This window comes from Miniopterus schreibersii (genome assembly GCF_964146895.1).
Source record: "Miniopterus schreibersii genome assembly, chromosome: 4".
Taxonomy (NCBI): Eukaryota; Metazoa; Chordata; class Mammalia; order Chiroptera; family Miniopteridae; genus Miniopterus; species Miniopterus schreibersii.
Genome location: NC_138105.1, coordinates 10,984,542 through 11,002,133, shown reverse-complemented (window position 1 = coordinate 11,002,133; position 17,592 = coordinate 10,984,542). Strand labels below are relative to the sequence as shown.

At 58.0% G+C, this 17,592-nt stretch overlaps 3 protein-coding genes across 4 annotated transcripts; 2 read left to right on the top strand and 1 right to left on the bottom strand.

Moving 5' to 3' along the window:
• The first annotated feature begins 163 nt into the window (after positions 1-163).
• On the top strand, positions 164-1,630 carry PET100 (PET100 cytochrome c oxidase chaperone). The gene is made up of 4 exons (XM_081135957.1): positions 164-302; positions 919-1,005; positions 1,149-1,181; positions 1,487-1,630. The coding sequence occupies exons 1-4, from the start codon at positions 276-278 to the stop codon at positions 1,568-1,570; spliced, it is 231 nt and encodes a 76-aa protein (XP_080992083.1). The 5' UTR covers positions 164-275; the 3' UTR covers positions 1,571-1,630.
• STXBP2 (syntaxin binding protein 2) lies at positions 1,163-14,747 on the top strand. Of its 2 annotated transcripts, none has more exons than XM_081135956.1 (19): positions 1,163-1,181; positions 8,095-8,144; positions 8,379-8,460; positions 8,767-8,843; positions 9,000-9,078; positions 9,173-9,276; positions 9,678-9,826; positions 10,025-10,109; positions 10,187-10,317; positions 10,460-10,567; positions 10,887-10,944; positions 11,070-11,135; positions 11,230-11,310; positions 11,501-11,639; positions 12,148-12,257; positions 13,020-13,115; positions 13,851-13,936; positions 14,053-14,210; positions 14,587-14,747. In XM_081135956.1, the coding sequence occupies exons 3-19, from the start codon at positions 8,388-8,390 to the stop codon at positions 14,670-14,672; spliced, it is 1,686 nt and encodes a 561-aa protein (XP_080992082.1). In that variant the 5' UTR covers positions 1,163-1,181; positions 8,095-8,144; positions 8,379-8,387; the 3' UTR covers positions 14,673-14,747. The 2 variants fall into 2 exon arrangements, with proteins under 2 accessions (XP_080992082.1, XP_080992081.1); XM_081135955.1 differs by lacking the exon at positions 1,163-1,181 and adding an exon at positions 6,758-6,887.
• Positions 1,692-3,050, bottom strand: PCP2 (Purkinje cell protein 2; the record flags this gene model as incomplete). Its single annotated transcript, XM_081135958.1, has 3 exons — positions 2,855-3,050; positions 2,427-2,551; positions 1,692-1,811 (listed from the first exon to the last, which is right to left on the bottom strand). Exons 1-3 carry the CDS (start codon positions 2,982-2,984, stop codon positions 1,692-1,694), a joined length of 375 nt encoding a protein of 124 aa, XP_080992084.1. The 5' UTR covers positions 2,985-3,050.
• Positions 14,748-17,592: the final 2,845 nt, after the last annotated feature.

Here is a 17,592-nt window from a genome sequence, read left to right as displayed (position 1 = left end):
CGTGTTATAATGACGTTGCCACCTGAAGGCTCGCCCCCCGAGCCAGACTCATTTCTTATTGGCTGGCCACTTTCCGAGTGTGCAATCAGAATCTCGACTTTCCCTTAGACTTACCCAGCGACCTGGAGTAGTGAGTAGGCGCCCGAAGATGATGTCATGCGGCGCTCCTCGGCCAATCAGCTTCAGCGGTCGAGCCCTTGATTTCCTACTGAGCTGCTGCTGTCTTGGAGGGTTGGCTTTGGACGCCAGCGGCTTCGTAGCCTCAGGGCACCGAAATGGGGGTGAAGTTGGAGGTGTTTCGGGTCAGTGGGTTCCTGAGCAGGTGGGCGGGGCGCCTTCCTGGATCTGAGGAGGAGGCTCTGAAAAGACGGGATTCCAAGAGAGGGCGCTCTGGGGAGAAAGATCCTGAGATTTGAGAAGGCCTTTAGGGTTGGAAACCAAAGAAGGGGGCGCTGGATTAGGGTGGCTCTAGTAGGGCTGGTGTGACGAAGGGTCTCTGAGAGGAGTGAGCAGAGGAGGGGCCTCTAGAAGGAAGACTCCAGACTCTGGGAAGCTCTTGGGTTCAGGATGGGTGGGTGGGTGTCTCGTAGGGAGACTCCTAGGCTAGGGGAATAGACTGAAGAATGAGGGATTTGGAATGCTCTGGGGATATGATTTTGGAGGCCGGGGCAATGAGGTAGGAGCTCCTGTGCTTCTGGGGCCAGGGTGTGTGTGTATGTGTGTTGTCCTTTGCGAGGGAGTCTCAAAGACTCTGAGGGAGCTTTCAGACATAAGGTCTCTTGGATTATGGCGGCCAGACTCCCATAATCCTGGGGTTCTTGGGGGGCCCCGAGGAGGCTCTGCTGGGCTGTGCTAGAGGATGGCCCTCCAGGCTCTGAGCAACCTCTGCTCATCGCCCTCTCCCTCCCCTCCTTCCAGATGACACTCTACCTCACCTTCCCTGTGGCTATGTTCTGGATTGCCAATCAGGCCGAGTGGTTTGAGGACTACGTGGTACAGCGAAAGGTGGGCACTGGGAGAATGTCCGTGGGTTCATTGCTGAGGGAGGGGGAGGGCATGGGGCACTAATGTCTGCCTTCCATGAGCTGACTTGTCCTAAGTGTGGGGCTCTGGAGACTCCTGGCTCATCTGTCACTTTATCCCCACAGAGGGAGCTGTGGCCACCTGAAAAGGAGGACCAGGTAAGTCGCATACTCTTCCTCCCACCAGATGGACAGGGGGGCTTGGGGCTTGTGACCATGATGGGTTCAAATGAAAATGTTATCCTCAGTTGTGAGCAGGGAACTGAAAGCAGACGGGCACATGGTTTCCTTATTGTCCTCTCCCCAAACGATGAAGCTGATCCCACTTGGATCCTGCTTAGAATTGGCACAGGGCTTCCAGTGTAGACACTGAACTCTAAAGCGGTGGCCTGGGGGAGTGGAGGCAGGGTGGTGGGAGAGGGCTCCAGACTCTGAGGTATGTCCCACCTCTTCCCCACCATTAGCGCCGAGAGCTAGAAGAATTCAAAGCGAGGATACGGAAGCAGCGAGAGGAAAAGCTACTTCGCGCTGCCCAGCAGAGCTCCTGAGCCCCCCAAGTGCCTGCGTCCCACCTATGAAACAACAGACACTTAGTTCTTTGTTTCTCATGGAAGTGTTTTATTGTCTGCTTTCGGGGGGCACAAGTGGGGCGCAAGATGGCTCAGGCCCTCATGGGGCTTGTGTCTGGGGCTGGGGGCTGCTGTTCCGACGGAAGCTGAGAGCAGATGGGTCCTGAGGGGTGAGGAGGGGTTGAGGGCTGAGGGTCCCGGCTCGTTTCTGCACTCCGTCCTGTGGATGAAGAGGAGTCAACCAGAGGGAGGGACCAAGGGCAGCGTCTGGCGGAGGTGACACAAACATTGGAAGAAGGGTGCAGGTGGGAACTGTTGTTCTACCTCCCACCATCTGCCCCCACCATCCTAGAACTTCTACGTACCTTAGTTACTCAACACTTAGGGTGGTATGTGGGTGTGAGGTAGGGGGTCTTGGGGATCCCACTGGGGTCTTGATCAGAACCCAAGCTGTTCATGATTACAAGCAACATAGATACATCTGAGTGTATGATCTCGTGTGTCCTCCCTGAGAATGTCTTCTCAGGAGGGGTTTTTTTTCTCAACCCTTCCTGAAGCCCTCAGTCATGGCAATAGGAGCCATGAGTTCCAGCCATGTCTCTGATGCAAATGTGCCCTCTGCATGACCTTGCGGCCCTCTTGTTGTCTGGGCCTTCATTCTCTGGTCTAAAGTCGAGTATTAGATTGGCCAGGGGCCTTGTGACTGGTAGGGACACAGGACAGGCACTCCAACAGGCACTCATCCCCAAGGGGCACATGATGCACAGGTGAGGGTGGGAGGCAAGACTAGGGGCCTCAAGATGGCTGGTCTCAGCCCCGGCAGAGCATCACCTACCTTGGGGCCCACAGGCTGGAAGCCAGGCAGGGCGCTGACTGTCACACGCTGGTCATCCATGCGGCGACCCTGGGTGCTGGCCAACATGTCTATGAGATTGTCCATCTCTGGCGTGGGGCCACTCTCTGCATGGAGCAGACGCAGGTGAGGATGAGCACATACACGGATTCCAGGGGACATGGCGCAGCTGGAGCCCCCAGCACACCCCTTCCCCCCCACTCGTTCTCCAGGAAGCATGCTCATCTCGCCTGCCATCCCTTGCCCCTAGACCCACAAGCATCTGTGTCTTTAGTTGCCTGTTCACTCTATCAGACAGACTCTTGCCTGCAGGGTCCCCAGATGGTCACTCATCCTGTACCCCTATGCCCTAACCCATTTACACCCCCAGACAGCACACCCACCCTACACACCCCACTGCCCACTCTCACGGCTCTTGGAGTTGGTGCCTGGCCCTGCCTGCAGCGAGCAGCGCTGCTCCTCCATTCGGCCGCTCTGCACATGGCTCAGCAGGTTGAAGAAGCCCTCTTCGTCTGGGGAGCCCGCCTGAGAGACAGACATACCTGGTCCAGCTGGCCCCTCAGTTGGGGGACCCTTCGCTAGCTCCCACCCTGATCCCAAGGTCTGCTCTCCCCTCCTTGGCTCTCACCATAGTCCACGCTGATGCGCTGCTCTGCAGAGCTGCTGTGAATGAGACAAGAGTCTCCTTCCCAATCCCAGCCCCCAGGGTCCGGCCATCAGTACCACTGCACGTGGTGCTGCCTCAAGGGAGAGGCTGTCTGTCGTCCTAGATTAGGGCCTTACTACAGGATGCCAGGCAGGAAAACATCCCAGGGGCTGCCTGCAAATCCCAGCATCCCCCCCCCCCCCGGTTCACCGGGACCATCACTGAGAGCACTGACCTCTGCCCTGGGGCTGTGTCAGGCACTTGGACCCTCATGCCCACCAGCACCTCCATGGGCAGCAAACTGGGTCAGGGATCCCAAGAGACTCGATCACTAATTAGATGCCCTACAAACTAGTTAGCCTTGTCATTCACTGCTCTTGAGGAGTTGGGAGTGTGTGGGGGTGGGACCTGCTTACCTTGGCACAGGGAACTGAACCCCCATCCACCCCTTCCTGGTCCATCCTTGTTCCTGCTTCCTGGGCCCTGTCTACTTTCTGCTGGCCTCTGGCCCAGCCCCATACCAGAGAAGGCTTTTTTTTTTTCTTTTTCTTTTTTTTAATATATCTTTATTGATTTCAGAGAGAGGAAAGGAGAGGGAGAGAGAGAGATAGAAACATCAATGATGAGAGAGTCATTGATCGGCTGCAGCCCGCAACCCGGGCATGTGCCCTGACCAGGAATCGAACCCTGATCACCTGGATCCTAGGTTGACGCTTAACCACTGAGCCATGCCCAGCCGGGCCAGAGAAGGCTTTTTAAAAGATAGATGTGGGGGCAGTGGATACCCAGCCCCAATCCCCGGCTCACACCCCATCTGCTCCCACCCAAGCTTAAGCCACATAAAGATGATCCAGATAATTGTTTTTGCTGTGCAATACTGGGGCTGCTGTGGGAGTAGGAAGCCAGGTGACCTGGGGTGGGACTTTGCTGACCTAGCAGGACTTTCTGTGCCCCAAGAACTCTCAGGTGGGATGCAGCAGCAGGCCGGAGCAGTGTCCCCACAGGGGTAATGGGGACTGGCTGGGCCGTATTGGGAAAGAACAGACCAATAGGACAGCTCAGGTGGAGTCTGCAGCCCAGCAGCAGGAAGCAGTGCAGGTGTTCTCACCCGACTGGAAGGCAGTAGCCACCTGCAGGTGGTAGGGGAAGTTGGACCTAGAGACCCCTGAGGCACCACCAGCCAGCCTAGCTCCATCTCTGTCTCCTGACCTCTACCCTACTCACTGTCCCTGGGTCTGGTTGCCTCCCATAGGTCCCAAGGCAAGGTTTGAGATCTCCTATCTCCCCGACACCAAGGCCAAGTTTAGCTGTCTCCTTTGATTTGTACCCGCAGCCCTGCCTGGGGACTAAGGTTAGATTCCTGGGGAGCGAGGCAAGTAGGAAAGCCCTGCTCCTACTCCCACGCCACTCCCAGCAGCTATGGCTTTCTCTCAGTGCCCTGGGAGAGGATGTCGCTGGGAGGATCCTACACACACCCCATCCCTCCCCAAGATGCCTTTCTAGGAACCAGCTAAAGTTTCTTCCTGGAATAAATGGCCACATTGTCACCACCCCTGGCCAAGTGCAAAGCTTGGGCCTCCTCCTCAGGCAGCCTTTCCCGATCCGCAGTCATGCCTTCTCCTTGGCCTCAAGTCCTTGATGCCAGTGTGATGTCCTGCTCCACCACGGATGTATTCGTTTCCTAGGGCTGCCTTAATGTGTCACAAACTGGGTAGTTTAGATTAACAGACATTTATTGTCACACAGTTCTGGAGCCAGAAGTGTGAAATCATGTTGGCAGGCCATGCTCCTGAAGCTTGTGGGGAGGATCCTTTCTTGCCTCTCCCTGCCTCTGATGGTTGCGGGCAGACCTTGGTGTTCCCTGGCTTGTAGCTACAGCACTCCAATCTCAGCCTCTGTCATCACATGGCATGTGTCCTTGTCTTCACATGGCTGTCATAAGACATGGACATTGCATTAGGGACCCACCCTACTGCAGTATGACCTCATTTTAACTCATCTGCAATGACCCTATTTCCAAATAAGGTCATATTCTGAGGTCCTGGGGGTTAGGATCTCAATGTACTTTTTTTAGAGGGGGGGGACAGGAGCCCACTCAGACCATAACAGCTGAAAAGCCTGGTCACCCTCACCGAGTACAGTGTGGGGTGGCAGGCCCTGGAGACTCACCCCAGGGGACAGGCTGTGAAGCTGGGGTGATCCCAGCTCCCTCATGGTCTCCCAGCTCCCCCCTTGGCCCCTGCAGTTTATCTTCCCCCACCCCAGAAACTGCAGGGGTTCCCTCCTTTCCCTTGGTCCTTGTTATCCTCCGGAGAAAACCCAAACACCTTGGGGATAATGGGAGTATTCTAGAATGGATGGATGATGGATGCACAGCTCTGAGTATGCTAATAGCTATTGAACTGTACTAGCGCGCAAATTATGTCTCAATAAAACTGCTAAAAGGAAGGAAAGGGGAGAGTGGGAGGGAGGGAGGAAAGAAAATGAAGGAAAGAGAAAGAGAAGAAAGAATGAAGGAAGGAAGGAAGGGGAAAGGGAAGGGAAGGGAAGGGAAGGGAAGGGAAGGGAAGGGAAGGGAAGGGAAGGGAAGGGAAGGGAAGGGAAGGGAAGGGAAGGGAAGGGAAGGGAAGGGGAAAAAAGAACCCAAACCCCTATCGGGGTGGCCAGCCCTCCTGGTTTGCCTGGAACTGTTCCATTTTTATCAGGGTCCTGCACCCCAGGAACCTCTCAATCCCAGGCAGATCAGCTGGGCAAGGCCTACCTTGCCCCACAGAAGTCTGGCCTCTGCAGCTCCTCCAACCTCACCTCCTGCCCAGCCCCCTTCCCCACCACCTGCTCTTCTCCGCCTGGATTACTGCATGGCCGCTGCTTGATGTCATTCAGGGTTAAGTTAAAGGCCATCCCCTCAGAGGGGTCCTCTGGTTGTGACTCCGTGAAAAAACCTCATTTCCACCTGCAACAGTACCACCCGCAATAAAACACCTCCGACATGGCATTTGCTACCATATCACTATTTATTTCCTTTAGGTCAAAATCGATTCTTTTCGATCCCCTCCCTCCCGACCTCAGCTGTAAGTCCCCTGTGGCAGACCTTCTGTTGTCTGTCCCATGCCCGTCTCATGTAAATGGCAAAGGACCTGGTACCTGGTCAACTCTTAATAAACACTAAATGGAGGAACCAGTTCGGGACTCTGCCTTAACACACGCGCATCACACTTTAAACCCGAGACCTCATTCGGATGAGTGCTGCTGGACTGTGCTCTGTCTGGGACAGGGTGTCAGCCTTTTACACAGCAGGGGCAGGCCCTGAAATTTCGAGTGGAGCCTGAACTGAGGTGCGTGTGAGTGTGTCAGCGGTTGAGCGTGCCATTCAACCCACGCGTGTATCAGCCTACGAATGTGATTGTCGCCTGAGAGGGTGTGTGTGCCACCAGTGAGCACCAGGCTGTAAGGAGCATTCCTCCTGGGGCAGACTTTTTTTTTTTTTAATCCTCACCTGAGGATATGTTTTTATTGATTTTAGAGAGAGGAAGGGAGAGAGCCGACGTCTGTGTGTGGCGGGGTGGGCCCCTCCGGGGACTTGGGGCACAGCCACCTGTCCACCGGCCGGGAGCCTACCTGCCTTTCCAGGAGCCCGGGGCGGGGCGGGGCGGGGCGGGGCGGGGCCAGGCCGGCGGGGCGGGGTCCACGTGGGTGACGCGCGAGGCCACGCCCCCACCTTAGGTAGACCCGGAAGCGGCGGCGGCGCCCCTCGGGGAAGATGGCGCCCTCGGGGCTGAAGGCGGTGGTGGGGGAAAGTGAGTGTCGCCTTGGGGGGCGGGGGCCAGGGGCGCCGGGACTCCGGGACCCCGGCGGCGGGGAGCTGGAGGCCGGGCTGGGCGTCGAGCACCTGATCCTCGAGGGGGCGGGCGGGAACCGGGCTCCAGCTGGACAGCCCGGCTCTCCCGCGCCGGAGCCCAACCGAACTGTAAGACTGGACTCCGGGGACCCGAGGGGTGGCGTCGGGCACAGCTGGACGTGCAGACTCCTGGGTCTCTGAGCCGGGCAAAGTCCTGGGGGCTGGATTCTTGGGGTCCAGTGCCGCGGACTGGGCCCGGCTGGGTGCTCTGGTCAGCGGCCCGAGACCGTGCGAGAGCTCAGGGGGTGTGTCCAGGCCCCTGTCGAGGTCCGGGGTGGGGATGCCCTCGCTGAGCCCGGTGCTAGGTGAGGACTCGGGCGTCCCGGGTGTGCGGCCGGCGTCTTGGGGGAGGGGGGAGGCGCGCCCCCTCCTGACCCTCGGGTAGTTCCGGCCTCAGCCGCTCCTTCCGCCCGGCCGGCCAGATAACAGCGGGGCCGCGGCGGGCGGGGCCGCCCTGCCCTCCCCGCGCTCCGCTGCAGGGCGGGGGTGGCTCAAAGCCCCGGCACCCCAGCTGAAAAGGGGCCTCCTACGTGGTGGTTAGGGAGACTGGAAAGCCACTGATTTCCATGTTACAGATGAGGAAACTGAGGCTGGAGGTTGGGTGACGGAATGACCACAGCCAGGCGCATTTCATAGCGGGGAACCAGGGGCCCTGCATTCTAATCTAGTGGAAACTGATGGTGGTGGAGTGGCAGCTCTGGTCAAAACCTCCACACCAGGAGAACTGGAGGTAGCCCATAGTAAGGCCCAGTCCAGCTCTGGAGGCAGGAAGATCTGTATGCGAGCCCTGACTTTCCAGTTATTCATCTAAAGTATATTTATCCAGGGCTACTTACATACCAGGCTCTGGGCCACTTAGGCACTGAGGGTGCTTAGTCTAATCACTTGCCCTCTTTGAAGCTGTTTCCCTGTTTACAAGTTGGGACTGACACCAGGAGCTACGCCACAGAATGGGTCTCTGAGCCGGGCAAAGTCCTGGGGCTGGATGGGGGAAAGGAGTAAACAAGAATTAAGATGGAAGTCCAGCCTGGGATCCAGAAGGTTTAGGGGTATGGGTGGGGGAGCAGACAGAGGACCCAGGATCCTAAGCCCACCTTCCCCTACAGAAATTTTGAGTGGAGTCATTCGGAGCGTCAAAAAGGACGGCGAATGGAAGGTAGGGGCGAGGCAGAATGCGTTTTCCAAGCCCATGTGAGGGGCCCTGAATATGAGACTCCCCCAAATTCCCTGAGGAGTCTGGGTGGGTCTGGGATGGGGTGGAGGTAGGGTCCTGGGTCCTGTCCAGCCAGCGCTTGAAGCCAACAGTCCTGCTCACCACCCCAGCCCACCTCTGGGGCAGCTTCAGCCTCTCTTGCCCACTTGTCTGTCCATCATCCATCTGTCTGGACAGGTGCTTATCATGGACCACCCAAGCATGCGCATTTTGTCATCCTGCTGCAAGATGTCAGACATCCTGGCTGAGGGCATCACCAGTGAGTGGACACCCCCACCCCATGCTCTGCACATGGGACCTGAGTGTGGGAGCCCATGATGGGCAGAGCCCCACACAGGACTTGAGGCTGTGGTTCCTGAGGAGCAGTCTCCCCAACTGTGCAACCCCTGTGTGTGGACCTGTGTAGAACCCTCAGGGAAAACTCAGTGTAGGGTGCCAGGATGCATAGCCCCTTGGGGTGTGACTGTGTGACCCTGAATGTGCAGAACACTGCCAATGTCTAACACGTGCCATGTGCCCCAGTCCCAAAGTGACCTTCATGTGTCCCTTTCTCTGTTCCTATTAGTTGTTGAGGACATCAACAAGAGGCGAGAACCCATCCCCAGCCTGGAGGCCATTTATTTGTTGAGCCCCACGGAGAAGGTGCCTATGTGAACAAATGTGTGTGTGTACATGGGTGCATGCCTCTGCATGTCTGCATGTGTATGGGAGCACAGGCAGTGGCTGAGGGGCTGGGGCAGGGGACAGATGGGTCAGGGAGTGCAGGGCCAGGCCTGGAGATTGATCTGCATTCCCTAGTCGGTACAGGCCCTGATCGCAGACTTCCGGGGGACCCCGACCTTCACCTACAAAGCAGCACACATCTTCTTCACAGACAGTGAGTATGGATAACCTGAGGAGCGTGGAGGAGTAGGGGTTGAGGCTGGAGGTGTGGGCAGCTCTGGTCTAATGCCCCCTCTTGCCCACCCCAGCCTGCCCTGAGCCTCTGTTCAGTGAGCTGGGCCGCTCCCGTCTGGCAAAGGTAGTGAAGACGCTGAAAGAGATCCACCTTGCCTTCCTCCCCTACGAGGCCCAGGTACAGTCCAGCCTAGTCCTGGGCAGGTTGGGGGGGGTCTGTGACCAAACAACCCAGGTTCCCCCAGAAACGCTTTGAGACAAGTAAAGGGGACAGTGAGTCAGAAAGGAAAGGAGCCAGCATGGAATGAATGAGCTCTTACCACTGTAGGCACCTGGAGCTGCATGCCACTGAGCAACTGCAAGGGGCAGCATAGAGCAGCCTCTGAGTTGTCCTGCTCAAGGGGGCGAGACGGGTATTTTCTCCACCTCCTCCTCTAGGCATGGGTTGGGGGTGCCCCAGCTTGCCTCCTGAATGGCAAAGTGGGCTCCAGGGAGGCCCCAGGGAGTGGTAGGTGCTGGTGGCTGGTGCTGGGCAGGTGCATACCTACAGTGGAGACACTGGCACTTGTGTCCTTGCAGGTGTTCTCCCTGGATGCCCCCCACAGCACCTACAACCTCTACTGCCCCTTCCGGGCAGGTGAGCGGGCACGGCAGCTTGAGGCGCTGGCCCAGCAGATCGCCACACTTTGCGCCACACTGCAGGAGTACCCAGCCATCCGCTACCACAAGTGGGAACCCCAGCCTGATGCTGCCCCCTGACCTTGACCCCATCCTGCATCCACCTTTCACCCCTTTTGTGATACCAGCCCCAGCCCTCACCCTGCCCCCTGACTCCTATCCCTAACCCCATCCTTGACCCCTAGTCTGTGCTTGGTCCTCCCCAACCCTACTCCCCGTGGTGCCATGTCTGCCTGTCCCACCCCCAGGGGACCAGAGGACACGGCCCAGCTGGCCCATGCAGTCCTGGCCAAGCTGAATGCCTTCAAGGCAGACACTCCCAGTCTGGGCGAGGTAAGGGGGTATGCTGGGTGTGGGGCAGGGCCCCAGCCATGGTCAGGGTTAATGTCCTCCTGCCTGCCCACCCTTAGGGCCCTGAGAAAACCCGCTCACAACTACTGATCATGGACCGGGCGGCCGACCCCGTGTCCCCGCTGTTGCATGAGCTCACATTCCAGGCCATGGCCTATGACCTGCTGGACATTGAACAGGACACGTACAGGTAGGAAAATCTTCCCCTTTTCCCTGAAAACCCCTTCTCCCATCACAACCGATCTGAGTCCCTGGGTCCCTGGGTCCCTGGGTGCCTGGGTCCCTTGTCCTCAGCTATTGGCCCTGACCTTCCTGTCTCGCCCCTCCTGCAGGTATGAGACCACAGGGCTGAGCGAGGCCTGTGAGAAGGCTGTGCTGCTCGATGAGGACGATGACCTATGGGTGGAGCTGCGGCACATGCACATTGCGGATGTGTCCAAGTGCGTGCTCATGGGGGGCAGCGGGGGGGCCATTCTGCACCACTGTCCCCACCTGTATCCCTACTACCAGCGTCACCACCCCTCTCCATTGTGGGCCTAGTACTGGACCTTCCACCTTAGCTGAGCATGCCCCTCTACAAGCCATATCCCTCAGCCAACTCTCCAGTGTGTCCCCAGTGTGGGCTTGCACATGGCGTGGTGCAGGGACATGCGTCCCCTGGCTGCCGGGCTCCTCCCAGCCATTCGACCCCCACACTGCCCTCAAACTACATTCTTGGCACCAGCCCCCAACCTTACCTCTGCCCACCTTCACGGCCAGGAAGGTCACAGAGCTTCTGAAGACATTCTGCGAGAGCAAGAGACTCACCACCGACAAGGTACAGGCTGGCCTGCATCAGGATGGGCAGCTTGGGAGGAAAGCCCCCTTCCCATGGAGCGGGGGTGGGACCTCAGTCTGGATCCCAAGCCTGGACTGGGGACCTCACCCCCACCCTGTCCATAGGCCAACATCAAAGACCTGTCCCACATCCTGAAAAAGATGCCACAATACCAGAAGGAGCTGAACAAGGTGAACACAGGCCAGTACCTGCTCCCCCACCACACCTGCCACCCTGTCCCTTGACTCAGTCTGTTACCCCTGATTCCCCCTCCCTACCCCGCAGTACTCTACGCACCTGCACTTAGCTGACGACTGCATGAAGCGCTTCAAGGGTACCGTGGAGAAGCTGTGCAGTGTGGAGCAGGTGGGGGCAGCTGAGGGGCTGGCAGGACAGGGTGTGGCCCATGTGAAGGGAGGGGCTTGTTGGCAGACGGGTAGAGACCAGGTACTAGGTTGAAGCAGCCCCCAAAGGTCTTAACCGATGACCCTGGGGATGTTCCTGCCATGCCCCACCCCAGGTGGCTGACAGGACAGCTGACCTCCAATCCCCACAGGACTTGGCCATGGGCTCCGACCCAGAAGGTGAGAAGATAAAGGACGCCATGAAGCTGATCGTGCCAGTGCTGCTGGACGCAGCAGTGCCCGCCTACGACAAGATCCGGGTCTTGTTGCTCTACATTCTCCTGCGGAATGGTGGGTGGGGGCACTGGGGTCTTGGGACACCGTGGTTCATCAGGGTCTCCAGTGGTCCTGAGACTCTCTCAACCCCACACCACAGTTCCCTGTCCTTGAGATGTCCCCACTGACCAGGCACAACAAACCTCACAGATACCCCTTTGGATCCTGGGATACCCCCCCTCCATTGACCTGGGAACCCTTCATTGATATGAGAGCTTCATTAACATGGAAAACTCCCAAAATCTGACTCCTCCAAACTTGGCTCCTCAACTAATTCCAGGGGACCCCCAGCCTGCCCTGTCTAGACTCCATCCCCACCCAGAATTCTAACATCCGGATTCCCACTTGCACCAGCCCTGGTGGGTTCCTCGGTCCTGAGAACCTCCCCACTGCAGGTCCTGGGACCTCCTCACACCACCCCTAACCCAGGAAGTCACATGGCCACTTTCTGTCCCCCTGCCCTCCCGGAGCCCACCCGCATGAGAATCCCACCCGTGTAAGCCTGCCCATCCCCCTCCACCAGGTGTAAGTGAGGAGAACCTGGCCAAGCTGATCCAGCACGCCAATGTACAGGCCCACAGCAGCCTCATCCGGAACCTGGAGCAGTTGGGGGCCACTGTCACCAACCCCGGGGTATGCTGGGGGCAGAGTCTGGGTAGAAGGCAAATGTAGGCTTGGGGGGTGGAGAACAGAGCCTGTGGAGAAGGCATTGAGGCAGAGCTTGGGCCCTGGGTCGTGGAGGGCTGGGGTCCACGGGGTATGGTGTGGTTTTGGGGGGGACAGAATACTGTGTAGTGATTGGTCTGGCGACCAGGGAGCACCAGGGCTGTCCCCAACTCTGGGCCACGCTTTACCAGGGGGGTGAGGTGTGGTCAGAGCCCAAGTCCTGGTGGTGGTGCAGCATGGCATCTGTGGTCTGAGTTCCCAGGGGTGGATGGCACATTGCTAGCACGGGGGTGAGAACACACGGTTGGCCCTGGGCTCCTGGACATCTCAGAGGACTCCTGTGCGCCCAGCACACACAGCAACTTCCTCTGTTGGGATTTGCGTAGCCTCTCCTGTCTCTCTCGCCCTCACATCCTACACACCCCTGGGTGGCGCCTCTCTCATATTTCCCCGTCTCTTTCCTGGTCCCATCGCCACCTCCCACCTCTCCGTTCCAGTTCCTCTGTCCTCCCGTCTCTGTCCCCACTTCTTTCTTTGTCTTCCTTCCCCTCTTTGCTCCATCTTTATCTCACTGTCTCTGTATTTCTTCCTCTCTTTCTCTCTCAATCTCTCTCTCTAGTTTTCTGTTCTCTGCATCTTTTTCTGCAACCCCCCCAAGCAGTAGGAGCCCCAGCCCCATCTATGACCTTCCTCCTCCATTACCCCACCTGCCCGCCACATTCTGCCCAGGGCCCTGGGACCTCCAGCCGGCTGGAGCGGAGGGAGCGCTTGGAGCCCACCTATCAGCTGTCCCGCTGGACCCCAGTCATCAAGGACGTGATGGAGGTACCATGGGTGGAGATGGGCACTGGGAGGGTAGGGGCTGGGCCTCTCCTGCCCCCTCCAGGTCCTGCCCTGATCCAGGCATCAGCTCAGCCCCCTCCATGCTCATGGGGCTAAGCCTTGGGGCTTAATGGGAAATCCCTTATTGAAGGCATCCCCAGCATCTAGTCTGCTGTGCCAGGGGGCACCCCAAACCTATCCAAGGAATTGGGGCAGCAGAGGGGCCCCTTGCAGGATGTCTCAGTTTCTCTCCACCTACCGTTCCCCTCCTCTGATCCCTTCCATCACCCTAGTTTCTTCCTGTTTCTGGGAAAACCCCTTCTTCCCCCCTTTGCCTTCTCCCACTGGCCCCTGCCCATCCTAGTCACTAAAAGTGGCAAAACCAAAAAAGACTAGGTCAGGGGCCCGCTTCCTGGCTTCTTGCCTGATGTCCCTGTGGAGTCCTGGCACTTCCACCTGCTTGGGGGCCCAATCACTGGCTCCTCTGAGAACTGTGGATGCCTGGATTCCTGAGTCTCTGAGGGGCTGGGGGGCTGGACTTCTGGGTCACAGGGGACTGGGAGTCTATACTCCTGGGTCCCCAAGGGACTGAGGGTCCAGACCCCTAGGTCCCCGAGGGGATGAAGAGGGCTCCTGTCTGCCAGGATCTTGGCTCCTGAAATACCCAATGAGGGGAATCCAGAGCCCGGGCCCCATTGCCTGAAGCTCCTCTCCTAAGCCTCGCTCTCTGGCCCCCAGGACGCAGTGGAAGACCGGCTGGACCGCAAGCTCTGGCCCTTTGTGTCGGACCCCACCCCCATGCCAAGCTCCCAGGCTGCAGTCAGGTGAAGGCCCTGGGGATGCCCCCTACTGGTGTCCATGCCGGTGTTACTTGAGGGGTGTGGGGGGGTCTCTTGTCCAGACTGACCTCTGCCCACTTCCCCCCCTTCCACCCACACAGTGCCCGCTTCGGCCACTGGCATAAGAACAAGGCTGGTGTGGAGGCACGGGCAGGGCCCCGGCTTATCATCTACATTGTGGGCGGCGTGGCCATGTCGGAGATGAGGGCTGCCTATGAAGTGACCAGGGCCACCGATGGCAAGTGGGAGGTGCTAATTGGTGAGGAGCCAGGACGGGGGTCTTTGGGCTGGGGTGGGACCAGGATCTGGACTCCCTCATGCCTGGGTCCCTTGGGCTGGCGCTGGACTCCCAGGCGCTTTAGAAAGGTGGCCTGACAGCTGGAGTCCTGCGTTCTCAAAGCCTGGGGCTTCTGCAGGGCTGACATCTGGAGCCCTAGATGAGGGGAGGTGACTGGACACTTGGGTTTCACTGGGACTGGAACTTGGGTTCCAAAGGAAAGGAGTCACTTAGGGCCTGGACCCCTGTGTTTAAAAGGAATGCTCAGAGTCAAGGCCTGATCTCCCAAGGACCCTGGCTGGGGGTGTCAGGGACTTGGGCATGGACCCCACCTTCCCAACCCTCCCCTCCTGCCCAGGCTCCTCACACATCCTCACTCCAACCCGCTTCCTGGATGACCTCAAGACGCTGGACCAGAAGTTAGAGGACATTTCCTTGCCTTGACCCTCCCACCTCCACCCTGACCTGTACCCCTCCCTTTTCAGAAGAATAAACTATATTCCTCTGTCTGGGGCCAGCATCTACCTTGCTTTTTTCCCAGGGAGCTATAGTGGGCCAGCCTCCCATGGGTCTCATCCCCTGGCCTATGCCCGCAGCCCAGTCACACTCTGTTGTCCTGTGGAGGACATCTGAAACCCAAGTGGAGATTATGAACTTGGGCTCTTGTTTGAATGTTATCTCCAAGTCTGACTAATTGTTAGGTGTTGGCCAACTTGCTGGGTTCCCCTTCAAACAAAGGGGGCAAAAAAATGCTTTGTGGAGGAAATAAGTCATGGTGTCAGAAAGCTGATGGGTGATGGTTGCTGTTCCCCCATTGTCACTAGTTACCTTGACTGCTCCAATGAGATTGTTAGTAGTATTGTTGCCAAACAGAATGGCCCTGTATGCACCCTCCCAAGCCCCTAGGAGCTGCCCTGACAGGGCTGCAGCCCCATGGGGGGTCTTCTCTAGCTCCGGGGATCAGACTGCATTTGTGCGAGAACCAGCACACAGCAAATCATGCCTGATTCCCACCCCAGCAAGTTAGCTCTCCCCGCTCATCTTCCTCCTTACCCCCAGGGTGTTCCCGGAGGCTTCTAACTTCAGGACTTACCAGAGCCTTTACTAGATATATTCGTTTTCTGGGGCTGCCATAACAAAGTACCACATTCCTCAAACAACAGAAGTTTATTTTCTCCTGGTTCTGGAGGCCGGCAGTGCCAGATGAAGGTGCTGGCAGGGTTGGCTTTTCCTGAGGCCTCTCGCCTGGGGGCATAGACAGTGTCCTCTCCCGTGTCCTCACGTGGCCTCCCTTCTGCACACGTCTGTGTCCTAACCTCTTAAAAGGACACCAGCCTTGTGGGATTAGGGCCCATCCTCATGACCTCATTTTAACTTGTCTCTTTAAAGGCCCTTTCTTTAAATACAGCCACATTCTGAGGTACTGAAGGTTAGGGCTTCAGCATAATGACTGTTAGGGGGACACAGTTCAGCCCAGAACACTCAGCTAAAATGAGATGTGAGTCCAGTAGCGCTAATAAGACAGATGAAGACACGTCCCTGGAGTACGAAGGCACGGCCAGGCGAGCAGCGGCCAGAGGACGCCCCAGCCAGCCCAGCCTGGGGCGGGCAGGGGAGGCCGCTTCCAGGAGGCGAAACGTGAGCTGAGAACGAAGAGTCAGGGGCGGGAGGAGAGTGGAATGGAGCCAGGGGGCAGGTTTGGAGAGACCACGAGACCTGAGAGCCGCCCAGGGCTGGCAGGGTGGCGAGAACCCCGGCGCCGGGGAGGGCGGGCACCCTCAGTGGGTGGGCGGCAAGCTGGGCATGGGGACGCGGACGCCGAGCTCACCCTACCCGCACCCCCACCCCCACCCCCGCGGAGCGCCGCTGAACTCCGTGCGGTCACCCCTGGGAATGTGGCCCGTCCGAGGGGCAGGAGGGCGTGGGCTGGGGCGGGGCGCCGGGACCATCCCTCCCCACTCGCTGGGGACTCGGGCCTGACTTTAAGCCAATTATTCTGAGAATTCAGGGAATTCATTCCTAGAAGAATCGCGCACACAGTTCGTAGGTGGGGGCTTGGAGAAGCACAAAAGTCTGATTCAACAATTCTAGGGTGTACCTGAGACTCCGACCGGAGCAGTAAGATGGGAATACACAGCTGTCGCGTAGTGGGGGGGGGGGGGGAGAGCAGGGGGTACAAATGCCTTAGACGGCTTTCCCTGACGCACGGCTTCCCGCGAGGCTTCAGCAAGGAGGCGATTTAACTGGCGGGAGGCAGAGGGATTGGGCCGGGGGCCGGGGGCCGGGGGCCGGGGGCGGGGGGCCGCGGGCCGCGGGCCGCGGGAGGGGCGGCTCGAACGTCCGACTTTTAAACTCGCCTCCGTGGGAAGGGGCCGCTCGTGTAGGAAGCGCTGCGAACGCCAGGGGGCGCTGTGGCCCAACGTTCCGGTTTCTTTGCCCTTTCGCGTCCGTGACGGGAGCTCGGGAAACTGCGAACAGAAACGTCGGGCAAGGTCAGGGTTTACTCAGTAGTTGAGCCGCAACAAAACCCTGTTGCATATGCGGCCTAGACCTTTGCCCTGTATTTATACACAGACGATGTTCCGTCTCCAACCTAAGGATATTTTGATTATACAAATATTCATGGGCCCTTATGGGGCACAGCAGCCAGTGGTATCAGGCTCTGACAGCATCCCAGTGTCACTCCAAGCCCTCCACAGGCATGACCCAGAGTCTTCAAACCCTCCCATGAGAATAAAATCCAACCGCTCTCTGCATCCTGTTAAGTTCCCTCCCCAACTCCATTCCCCACTCAAACCAGGCCACCACAGCCGCTCCAGCAACACTGGCTGGTCCTGCCACAGGGCCTTGGCACCTGTTGTTCTTGCCTGCAAGGCTCTTCCTCCAAATTTTCGCATCCCTCCTTCCTTCCCATCTTAGTTCCAATGTCACCACCTTCAAGAGGCCTCTGTTGTACTTCCTCAGGGGCATGTTTTCTTTGGGGCTCTCTTCCCATCCTGGGGAATGGTCCCCATTCTGGATTTGACTGGTTGCTTCCTTGTGACCTCCTCCTATAGCTTGTTCCTTGGAATTTCCCCCACCCCAACCGATGACGGGGTGTCCTTTAGTCCCCACCAACTCTCCACATAAAGATGTTAGCAGCCATCGATTCTGGCCGCCTGGACCCATTATTTCTCGATGATTTCCAAACTTGCGTTCCTTCTGCCGGAGTTAACTGAAGTCCTTCTCGAAGGAACTGCACCTCAGCAACTAGTGGGTTTGTACGGAAAGTAAAACCTGATACGTTTTCTTACTATTCGAGATCCCCAGGAGGCAACTGGACACATGAGCTCATCAGGGAGGCCTGGGGTGGGGACAGACCTCA

Excerpts from the sequence above, each read along its gene's own strand:
- PET100 (XM_081135957.1), top strand. The coding sequence starts at position 276 with ATGGGGGTGAAGTTGGAGGTGTTTCGG. Across the intron at positions 303-918 it reads TGAAGTTGGAGGTGTTTCGG|ATGACACTCTACCTCACCTT; the intron begins GTCAGTGGGTTC and ends CCCTCCTTCCAG. Across the intron at positions 1,006-1,148 it reads ACTACGTGGTACAGCGAAAG|AGGGAGCTGTGGCCACCTGA; the intron begins GTGGGCACTGGG and ends TTATCCCCACAG.
- STXBP2 (XM_081135955.1), top strand. The coding sequence starts at position 6,851 with ATGGCGCCCTCGGGGCTGAAGGCGGTGGTGGGGGAAA. Across the intron at positions 9,827-10,024 it reads CCAGCCATCCGCTACCACAA|GGGACCAGAGGACACGGCCC; the intron begins GTGGGAACCCCA and ends TCCCACCCCCAG. Across the intron at positions 12,258-13,019 it reads CCACTGTCACCAACCCCGGG|GGCCCTGGGACCTCCAGCCG; the intron begins GTATGCTGGGGG and ends CATTCTGCCCAG.